The sequence below is a fragment of the Denticeps clupeoides genome, chromosome 11, assembly GCF_900700375.1.
Source record: "Denticeps clupeoides chromosome 11, fDenClu1.1, whole genome shotgun sequence".
Taxonomy (NCBI): domain Eukaryota; kingdom Metazoa; phylum Chordata; class Actinopteri; order Clupeiformes; family Denticipitidae; genus Denticeps; species Denticeps clupeoides.
The window spans coordinates 627,662-639,532 of record NC_041717.1 but is presented as its reverse complement, the minus strand read 5'-3'; the positions used below and the strand labels follow the sequence as shown (position 1 = coordinate 639,532).

The 11,871-nt window shown below is 38.5% G+C and overlaps 1 protein-coding gene across 1 annotated transcript in view; it reads left to right on the top strand.

Annotated features, from left to right (window-relative positions):
- The window catches only part of LOC114799591 (interferon alpha/beta receptor 1a-like), a 13,390-nt gene extending 1,519 nt beyond the window's left edge, over positions 1 to 11,871 (top strand). Inside the window, exons 2-8 of the mRNA XM_028996370.1 lie at positions 28 to 250; positions 6,255 to 6,381; positions 6,856 to 7,022; positions 7,157 to 7,320; positions 9,217 to 9,355; positions 10,758 to 10,888; positions 11,255 to 11,871. Coding sequence (XP_028852203.1) covers positions 28 to 250; positions 6,255 to 6,381; positions 6,856 to 7,022; positions 7,157 to 7,320; positions 9,217 to 9,355; positions 10,758 to 10,888; positions 11,255 to 11,548 — 1,245 coding nt within the window. The 3' untranslated portion in view covers positions 11,549 to 11,871. The remainder of the gene's footprint in view (positions 1 to 27; positions 251 to 6,254; positions 6,382 to 6,855; positions 7,023 to 7,156; positions 7,321 to 9,216; positions 9,356 to 10,757; positions 10,889 to 11,254) is intronic.

Sequence of the window (11,871 nt, the reverse complement as noted above, 5' to 3'; positions counted from 1 at the left end):
TTACGAAATAAAAGACTGCATTGTCAGAGGGGAAATGTCGCCCTCTGTGCCTGCGTCGTTATCGCCTGCAGAGGCGTGATCGTGAAGACCAGAAGGCGGCGGGTGGCTCCGGCGGAAGGTGCGGATGAGCGTCTGTCCCCCACACCACCTCACACCACGACCTGCGTGGCGACCTGTCCCAGCCACGCACGACAGATGATGTCGCTGGTCCATCTGCTGTCCATGGCGACGGCTGCCCGCTCCGCTTCTGGTAAGATCAAATGAAAGTGAAAGGAACTGTTTTTTTTTCTAATTATTATCATTTCTTATTATTTATTTCACTCAAAATTACATATATGTCAATGATACCGTAGTACCGTAGTTGTTCTTTCCACGTGGTGTCTTCATCCCAGTGCTCCTACTTTCACTTCAGTCACTGTTGTTTAAAGCGGATTATTAAATCGTTGTTAAAGTTAACCATACACTACACTGCCCCCTGCCTCCATCATCTATTTTAGCCCCTCTCTCTCTGCTTTGCATTATTTTTTATCTTTCTACACTAATCTTTCTATCAAAATGGACTTACCGAGGGTGAACAGAGAATGCACACTTGTATGGTATGCTGATCTCATTTTGTGGCATATAAGTAGCTTACTTTTCCACTACATTATGTGAAATCTGTTCCTTTTTAATTATAAGTTATAGCATACTTAAATAAGAATAAGATATGCAGCATTAACATATAACCCCTAGGTGACTTCTTTATTTTTTATACACAATCTGCACATGCAATCTGTCTGTTTGCTGTTTGCAATCTGTCTGTGGGAATCTGCAAGTTTTTTTAAAGATTTCTTTTGATTTTATATCATCTTAGTGTCCCCTAATACTGTATCTGAAGTCTCTTTTCGAAAATCAGTCTTGGTCCAGAATTACAGCCACTTTTAGCCAGTCACACAATGAGCTTTAAATGCTAATGAGGAGGAGAGAGACCTATAGAAGCTGAGGGGGCATTCGCAGAAATTACGTCATCAACACCATTCACCAACCACAAAGCCACTGGTTCTTCAGTGTCTGCATGACTGAACAAAAAAAAATCTGACCTAAACCTTTTTTCTGACCTAAACCTTTTTTTTTTTCTCAAAGTTGAGAAAGTTGAGTAGGGTGCAGGGTTTAGTGATTTATAGTGAAGGTCACTACTTGTACCTACTAGATATTTTTTTGACTATTTTTAAAAATCTAGGGTAGCCATCCGGGCCAGGTGTTTTGCCTCTCTGCATTGATGTTACTGCAGAAACAGTTTCTGCCGGGGTCAGCGGTAGTTCAATCCCAGATCTTTGGGAGATACAAATCTTTAAAATCTGATGATAAATGAAGAAATGATCCATTGTAGTATCACTGGTGGGGGATTTTGACGAATATAAGATAGAATAGAAAGAATAGTTTATTTCAGCAGGATCCATTGTCATCAGTCAGATTAGGGCTCAATTTCTATTAATTTAGTCGGGCTTGTGTTGGGTCGTGCTCACATGGTAAATTTCAGCAAAAACAAACTTCTGGTTAGTACCTGCCTTGGGCTCAGATTCTGTTTGGTTCGGGCTGGGCAGGGCCTTACTTTTCAGCCCCAACTACAGATTTAGTAGGCAGCTGCAGAAGGAAACTCTGTTGTCAAAATCATAGTGACTCATGAGATAATTAACAACAACTAAAATATATATATATTTATATTTCGGGGCAGTGGTGGTCTAGCGGTTAAGGTGTGTCCCCACATACTGCACCCCGGGCGCCTGTCATGGCTGCACACTGCTCACCAAGGTTGATGGGTTAAAAGCAGTGGATACATTTCATTGTTTTCTCTGCTGTGTATCACAATGAAAATCACTTCACATTCACTTTCATTTGTACAGTCAGTGAGGGACAACTCCATTGTTCTTCTCCCAGTTTCAGTCTGGAAGAGAAGTGTTTTTTGTTGACCCCACAAGCAACACTGTCAGCCTGTTTGCTGCAAAGAGCCGACTGGAAGACCAAGACACAAAGCGCCGCCCCGCTTTCAACGCTGCACTCAATAGGTTTCTCCTTTCTTATATTGATGTAATCACAGCGATTTTAGTAAAGCTTATTGACATTTTTTATATTACTTGGCCTACCCTTTTTAGTTTTATTAATATTTGCAATAGTGAGAAGTGTCATTGTTGGGTTTGAATATATTTGCCATTAATCATTTATGCTGGTTTATTTTTCAATTTTTATTTTCAATTGCTATCTTATTGTGGTCAAGGGGTTTGCGTGTCACCTAAGAGCAAATTTAGCAGAAGCTCAGCGTTCAGTTGGGACACCCAAGTTGGACAGGTCTTAGGGTAGAGGCGTGACAAAGTGCTATCTAGTTGCATGACATAAAAACAGTTATCCAGAGCACTCCACTCTACCTATTTCCCACCTCTGTCACCACTATGCGCCAACTTCACATTTCTGTCTGCCCCTTCATATATGCCTGTCTAGAACAGTTTCTGACTCTGAGACATATTTAACCAGTTCCTTGCAGTTTTTGCTGCCATCAGGGATGTTTAATAAAGATTTGGGCTGGATGTGGAATTTGTCCATTTGTCGTCACAAAGGGATACAACTCAGATATGACTTTCTGTCTCCTTCAATCATTGTGATATGTGAATGGTGTTCTATAGGCTGCTCTCCTCCTCATTTTGCTGCTCTCTTCCTCCTCAATAACATTTTAAGCAGAGGTGGAAAAATGAAAAGTAAAAGTACCTTAACTTAAATTCTACTTGAGTAAAATTTACTTTGAATAAAAGTTACTTAGTTACTTTCAACAGCTCTAGTCATTTTTATTGAACATTTAGGCAGTCTAATGTGTGAACTACCCCATAAAACATTTCTAAGCACTCTTGGCCACAAAAGTACAAAATTTTGAGTTGTATTCTCCAACTCAATTATTACAATAAATGTACAAGTAAAGCCTTAATCAAAGTGTGCTTCTTGTTCTTTCTATAGCAAACAGTTGTATAATTTACTGACAAATGAGCACACTGATTTCAGATGTAAGAAATGAAATAAATAGTCCAGCCCTAAATAATACTACAGGATTAGAATGTACTCTTGTTCAGTTTGAGCAATGTTTGTAATGTATGGAATACACAGACAAAAAAACATATACAGTGCATCCGGAAAGTATTTACAGCACATCACTTTTCTCACATTTTATGTTCCAACCTTATGCTGAAATGTATTAAATTAAATGTTTTCCTAATTTCTACACACAACACCCCATAATGTCAAAGTGAAAAAAGTTAGTTTTTTGCTAATTTATAAAAAAAATAAAAACCGAGAAAAAACCGAGCACTTAAATATTTGCAGCCTTTACCATGTAACTCAAAATTGAGCTCCGTTTCCCCTGATCATCCTTGAGAAGTTTCTGCAGCTTAGTTGGAGTTCACCTGTAGAAAAACACTTGATTTTACATTATTTGGATAGGCACACAGTTTTCTATATAAGGTCCCACAGTTGACTGTTCATGTCAGAGCACAAACTAAGTAGAAAGTCAAAGGAAATTTCAGTTCAAAGTCACCTGGACTCTACCTACAGCTGGCCCACCACTTAAACTGGGGCCTTAGTAAGGGAGGTGACCAAGAGCCCAATGGTCTCTTTGTCAGAGCTCTATAGTGGACTATGGAGAAACTTCTAAAAGGACAACCATGTCTGCAGAAATCCACCAATCAGGCTTGTATGGTAGAATGGCCAGATGACAACCTCTCCTTAGTAAAAGGCCCATGGCCCATGGCACATGGAGTTTTCCAAAAGTCACATGAAGGACTCTCAGACCATGAGAAACCAAACTCTCTGGTCTTTGGTATGAGTGCCAGGTATCACATTTGGAGGAATCTCTGTGAGGAATCCACAGAGAAATCCTGGATAAAAACCTGCTCAGTGCATATTTGAACTCAGACTGGGGTGAAGTTTCAACTTTCAGCAGGACAACGACTAGCACACAGCCAAGATATCAAGAACATCAATGTGAATGTCCTTGAGTGGCCCATAGACTGAGAGAGAGGGAAAAGACATGGAATGCTGTGACAGTGGTTGCAGATACTACAGGTGGGGTCATTTATATGGATACACCATAATAAAATGGGAATGGTTGGTGACATTGAACACATTTTATAAGTGGTCAGAAACTTGTAAATAACCCATGAAAGAATAAAGTTACGTTAAAACCAAGTTGTTTTTCTTGTGAAATTACCAATAGATTTGATGTGTTACATGACCCTCTTACTATTGAAAAAACAAATGTTGGATCCCAGATGACTTCCCACATGACTCCAACTTCAAAATGGCCACTATGGTCACCACCCATCTTGAAAAGTTTGCCCCCTCACATATACTAATGTGCCACAAACGTTAAATCACAAACCATTCCCATTTTATTAAGGTGTATCCATATAAATGGCCCACCCTGTAGTTTGAGTTTATGTGTGTTGAAACTTGTCGCAGTAGTTCACTGTAGTCAATAAAGATCTAATTTTCCTGAACTTCAGCGTCCTCGTTCCTCGGCTGTGTGTGTATATATATATATATATATATATATATATATATATATATATATAGACACACACACACACACACACACACACACACACACACACACACACACACACACAGACATATACATCATTCATTCACTCATTTTTGAAAAATTTGCCAAAATTAAGTAGTTTTAAATTAAGAGGTAAACTTTTTTCACATTGTCATTATAGGGTAGAATTGTGAGACAGAAATAAATTAATTGAATCCATTTTAGAATACGACTGTAACATAACAAAATGTGGAAAAACGAATGCACTGTAAATAGTTTCTGGATGCACAGTATAGGCTATTCTATTTACGACCACATGCTTTCATGCTGCATGCTGTAAAAGTTTAGGCTATAGACACTCAGCATTAGAAAACTGGTGCTAAATATCTGGGCAACATTCTGTAACAGGAGTTAAGTTGTCATTTGTGAATTTGTTATAACATTACTCTGTACTCTGTGCTTGAAGTGCTGCTCGGAGCATCATTGTTTGGGTCAACAACCTTCTCGGAAGATTTCATTACAAGTAGCAGAATAACGTTAAGATTTCCCGGATACCATTTCATTGGTTGTGTTGATTTGCCCAGATACAATGCTGCTATTTTCTGATTGGCTGTGGTGTAGGCCTTTTCTCATTTTGAATGGCTGGTAATTGACCGGCTCTAGGACACAGTTCTTGTTTCATAGAGAGGAGCTGCTGTCCACAGTCTGAGAAATGTGCCGCACATGAACCTGCACAATTTCCTTACAGGTCAGGTAATTTTTTTTTCTTCTGCATTTAATTTTTTACTCTTAACATTTTCCAAAGTAAAATACTTGAGTAAAATATACTTGATTAAAAGCAAAATTACCTATTTACAGCATTATACAGCATACCTATTTAAAAAAAATAAATTACAAAAACTAATTAATTACAGTAACGTGAGTAAATGTAATTCGTTACTTTCCACCTCTGGTTGTAAGGTACAGACACCGCATTGACGCATCCTGGGGAAATTGTAGGACTGGCTCAATGTGGCTGTAATTCTGCACCACAAAAGAGTATTAGGGGAGCACTAAGACCTATATAAAAGCTAAAAAAAATGTCAGAGGACCTTTTAAAGGAACTACTTTTACTTATACTACTAAGACTTCTTTAGTTGTGTAACTCAGACCATCGGATGCATATGCCTCCATGGATACTAGGGCCATTACTGAACTCGATGCGTTAAACATGAAAAAGTGCATAAAGCCCAAAATAGGCTTTTGAAAGTAAAACAGACATTTCCTGGACTGCAATGTCACCCATTCTAGCGTAAAATATCCACCTGATATTCATGACAGAAGTTTGTTTTCACATAAAATACAATCCCCATTCAACTCAAATGGACTCTGTTGAACCATACATTCATTTCAAAGTAAAATCCAAAAGAATTTGTTTGAATCCCTATGTTCACCCACTAACAAAGAAATTGTAAATAATTTCATTGGTTGGTTTATTTGAACAGTGACCAGTTACCAGTGTTCTGAATTGTGTTTACCAGCTTCCACATAATTAGTGAAACATTTATACCAACTCGTTGTGGCTCAATGTCGTTTCAGTAAATGGCATTTTCTTTCAATGAAATGTTGTTTTTTTTAAACCTTTTATTAGAAAAAACTGTATGTTTGGGGAATTACTTTTTCATTGTCAATTTCTTATGTACTTCTCTCTCAGCATACGGGTTAGTGCCAAGCCCGTACAACCTCTGGATGGATGCCATAAACACACGATACATACTGCGTTGGGACTGGAACTCTTCAACTCACAATAACACCGCAAGCTTCGAAACCCAGTATAAATAGTGAGTTACAGGAGAGGGTGCTTACTTTATGTAACCTTAAATGATACTTCTCAATGAACATGTATTTGAGTGAGCTCTGCACAGACATTCATATTTCATTGTAAAATATTGTGTGTCCAATAACAGTTCAGGTTCATTCAGGTGATAATAATACTGATATATAAAATGGGTTTTTACATTTAAAGTGCAATGAACTAATAGGGAAGGTCTTCGGCTCTTTATTTTTAACACTGATCAAGCAGTGCATTTAGATATATTTGCATTCAAATAAAATTACTGAGACAGACACAAGTGATGTAAAGTACCACATTGTGTTTTCCTTCTCAGATCTTCAAATTACATCACACCTGGGTAAAACGTGTTCATGTCTACAAAGTAGGAGAAATAGATTAGTTAGAGTTGAATTGTGAGTTTATTGTTGAATTTAAGAGAATTATCTTGAGAAATTAAGTATTTCTTCTTAACTTGTTGCAGCTCTCACGAGACTATTTGGAGTCGGACTGCTTGTGAAAAAAGGTCTCTGTGTTGTGACCTCAGCTCACTATTAGCCTACTCAGGCTCATATGTGCTCAGGGTCAAGGCAAGGGTCAAAGGTGAAAACTCAGCTTGGAGAAACATCAGTTTCACGCCTGATGAGGATGGTGAGTGACATTAGTTTTTCCTCTTTTCTTTGATATCATTCTCTCTTTACTGCAACACCATTATGAAGTCTGACAGGACAGTAATAATTTCTGTGTTTGGGTTTCTTTAAGATAACAGTTCATTTTTCTGACAGCATTGCTAGGACCACCTTCCCTAGTAGATGTGGCAGGTGGTATGGCCATGATTACAGTCTCCCTAAACGGGCCTCTTACAGAAACCGGTCAACAAATGAGCTCCATTATGAGCTCCAATATCAAGTATAGGGTGAAGTACTGGGAGAGAGATTCAGCTGAACAGGTAATCAAAAATTCATAATTTAGTGATTTGCAATAGTGCATTTAACCTTAAACAACTATTTAACAATGGTACTGTGGTATAGGAATAATCTGGAAATTTGTGCACCCCTTTGTTATAGCTAAAATTATGAACCCCACATATATTATGACATTTTTAAAACATTAAATAAATCTATAAATAAATCAAGACAGAGTGTCATGGCTGAGTGAAGGGACAAGGCACAGTTGCACAACATGGTGGGATTTATCATACAGTGAACAACACATAAACAGAAACCAGGCATTGTCTGTATTGAACATAACAGAATAACATTAAGCCCTTAATGATGAAGAAAAAAAGCATGTAATGTAACTTTGTAAACTGCTACATACATTGCTTTCATTTATGTGAAATACATTTTCTTGTAAACATTTGTTTAATGTTTGATGGGAATGTCTTCGTTCCTCAGGAGGAAACGTTCAAATAAATCAGACAAAATGTATATCTATAAGAGGTGGCCATAGATTAATTTTCTTAATCTAGATTAATCTCACTGTAATCTTGGAATTAATCTAGATTAATCTATATTAAAATGACTCATTTGAATTCTGCCGAAGGCATTCAGAATATGTGTGCTACCCAAATAATGACTAAAAGTAAGTCTTTGAGAACAAGTTTCTCAAGACAGGTGGCGCATTAGACCAGGGGCTCATCTCCTGTTTCCAAAATGCATCACAAACTGCTTGAGAAAGCTGTTCTACTATGATAATTTGTGATGAAAATAAATTATGTTCAATAAGATGTACTTGTGTTTACCAACTGTTTATTCAGTTAAATAGCTGCATCCATGTTACCACGTCACGCTTGATGTGGTAATTTCACAGTTCGAAGACTCGTTCTCACCCCCTACAGTGCAATTCGGCTAGGTATACATCCGCACTAAAATATCAAGGTGAAAGTCATCATAGTGTAGTGGTTCTTCTTCTGCGTTGTGTAACTTTTTGATTTTGTTTCTTGAACCACAAATGATGAGCTGACAACCAAGAGATTTTCTGTGCAAAGTGTATTCTGTACAAAAAGCAAGGTCGCGTCAGAACATCGCGTCACACATCGCGTCTTTCTGCACCTCTCTCTACAATATACAGTATTAAAACAACATAAAAAAAACCACACATGCAAAATATTCCTAATATGTACATAAATTAAAATGAAAGAAATAACATTTTGCACACAAACCCCATGCACCTCTCACAACTCACTCCCTGTGTCCAAGAGACCTGAACCGGGTCTCAAAAACAAAATAAAAGTCTTTAGGAAATAAGAAAATAAAAGACACAAGAAAGAAGAAATATACTTATAAATCTAGTGTAACCATTTAACTCCGGCACAATAGCTTGCGTAGTATTGACCCAGCTCCCAACCCAACTTTGTGAATAGATTAACGGTGATATTTTTTTTATCGCCCGATAAGAGTCTCACGTTAACGCAGCACGTTAACGCAGCACGTTAATGCCGATAATGAACCACCACTAATATCTATACACAAAAAAGTTTATCTACAGGATACTATTGTTGGTATACCAGTAGAGTGCAGCAGAACAGACACAAGCTCATCCAGTTAATGAATCCAGTTAATGAATCTGGGGGATTTCTTTGTGACTTAAAGATATTAACAAAGAACAGAATCTCCTTACAATTGAGAAATTCTTGTATAACACTGGTCAGAAATGCAGTCTTAAAAACATTGAATTTCAGACATTTTGAAGAGCATGTGTGGTTTTGCTTCATTTATCTGTGATAATGTCTGATTTTGAAATTTTTGGAAAGTAATGATAATCTGTGCATGTTAAAGACATCTGTATATTGAATCGTTTACTCGTCTGTGTGAATTTTTGTATTGATCTTTGTCATCATAAGGTAGAGGAAAAAGCAGATCAGCACTTTCTTCTACAACGACTCAAGGCGGGAGTTGAGTATTGCCTGAGGGTGTGTGCATTCAGCTTTGAATATGGCAAAAACAGCACATATACAGATACAAGGTGTATATGGACACAAGGTAAGGAACTGAGCACTCGGTCAGATGATTTGACTCCGTATATCAGATCCAGGAGCAACTAGAAATGTAGACGTTATAAGCATGTTTGCGTAAAAGTCACTTTTTAGTCCCTGTTTAGCCAACATGTTTTAATGTACAATGGACAAACCAAACATTGGCTGAGTAAAGCACCTGTGCATACATGGTGGTAGCTTGAATTCTTCGTTTCATAATGTAGGGGCAGTGATGGCCCAGTGGTTAAGGTAGCGTCACCAAAATCCGAGGTTTGCCAGTAAGAATCCTGATCCACAAAGGTGCCACTGAGGTGTCACTGAGCAAAGCACCATCCCCACACACTGCTCCCTGGGCGCCTGTCATGGCTGCCCACTACTCACTAAGGGTGATTGGTTAAAAGCAGAGGACACATTTCACTCTGTGCACCGTGTGCTGTGCAGTGTATCACAATGACAATCACTTCACTTACACGAATGGCCACTGTAGGTTCTTGTATATACTTGAAAAAGGAAGGGTGGAGGGAAGGGTATCGATCTGGTAAATGTAATAGGGGTATGGAGAACCCACTGAGCAAGTGTATGTCATTCGGAGGCAGGCTTAGTTTATTGGAGGACGATCCAACACCAGACAAACCAATAAATAAATTAACACCAAATTTCACAGGAATAATCATTTCCTCTTTCCAACCCTCAACTGAAAAGGATCTTATAGCACTGACCTTCACCATTTATCTGGCATTTACATTTACATTTACATTTACAGCATTTATCAGACGCCCTTATCCAGAGCGACTTACAATCAGTATATACAGGGACAGTCTCCCTGGAGCAACTTAAGGTTAAGTGTCTTGCTCAGGGACACAATGGTAGTAAGCGGGATTTGAACCCGGGTCTTCTGGTTCACAGGCGAGTGTCTTACCCACTAGGCTACTACCACTGGCAGACAATAAACAATTATCTCCACTTAAACTGTTCATAATAATCATATCAGTTCACATTTCTCAAATAATACATATACAAAAAATGTTTGCCATACACATATTTTCTGTTTATATGAAACCATATAACAATAATCCCCCCTCCGATTCCACGCCATTTGATAGAATATATGAACATTGCTTATTATTGGTAACAGACCTCAGCTCTGTTACAGTTGGGCTCTGCAACCTCAACAGTAGAAATGAATCTGCCTTCAGTCAGTACTAATCGGACAGAGTGGGTTAACCGTTTCCTGGCGGATCTTTGGAAGAAATTGTCAACCCGTTTGTGCTTTTAACCTGTGCGTAAGGTTGTTAATGAACCTAATTAAACAGTGGTTGTATCAAGAACTTTCTGGGATTGGAAATACTTGGTTTAGGCAAGCTTGGCAGATACATAGTTGGTCTGATTGTCTCTCTTTGTCTTTACAGGGTCTAAGACAGTTTGGCATATAGCACTGTCTGTGTTTGCAGGTGTGATCTGCTTGTTTGTTCTGGGATTTATTGTCAAGAACAGGATCAGAAAGTGCCTACAGACTGAAGTGGTCCCAGTCATCTTAATGGTGTGTGTGTGTGTGTGTGTTTATGTCCTTGTTTTACATTTTACATTTCTGCATTTATCAGACTTAGTCAGTTACAGGGACAGTCCTCCTTGGAGACACACAGTGTTAAGTATCTTGCTCAAGAACAAAATGGTAGTAAGTGGGTTTTGAACCGGGGTCTTCTGGTTCATAGGTGAGTGTGTGTTACCCACTAGACTACTACCACCCTCTGTTTTATGAATCTTATTTATCAAATATCCTCAAAAATATTTTGTGTGATGTTTAGCTGGTATTAATTTGGAATTAGACAATATTATAGTGAAGGATTACAAGGTAGTTTTGTGAAGAGTTATATTGATGTCCATCATGTCATCTCTTGATTGTCAGAATCCTCCCCTGTCCCACTGCTCCTTGCTACAGCTGGGAGAGCAGAGCTTTGCAGTGATGTCTGTAGTGGGAGATTTGACGAAAAAGGAGCACTGGATTCTGGGACGGTATGGGGAAGTGAAGGAGAAGTATTTTTTGGCTCAGGATTCAGGCATGTACTCGGGAGACGACAGTGCAAACTCAAGTTCATCATCCCACCAGCTGGTGCAAGATAACCACATCAAGACACCAGAAGATCAAGAAGAATGTCAGACCAACACAATACAATTGATGAGGAAGTCCTTCCAGACTTAACGCTCAGAAATGTTTCAGTTTTCAATGGATTCACAGATTTTTCCTCCCAATGTTGTGTAGCATACTGTGCATGCAGAATAAGGTTATGCACAGATTGACTTCTTAGTGAAGGTGGTCTGAGAGATCTGACATGTGGAGAGTAAACTGAACTGATATCACTTTTAAATTTGTGCACTGGGCCAGTGAGGCTGTGGTTGGCCTAGCGAGTAAGGAAACAGACCCGTAATCAGAATGTTGCCAGTTAGAGCAAATCTGAGCTGCACAAACTGATATTGAATTGTACAAACTGAATATGAAAGTATTAAATTGCATCTGAATTCCAA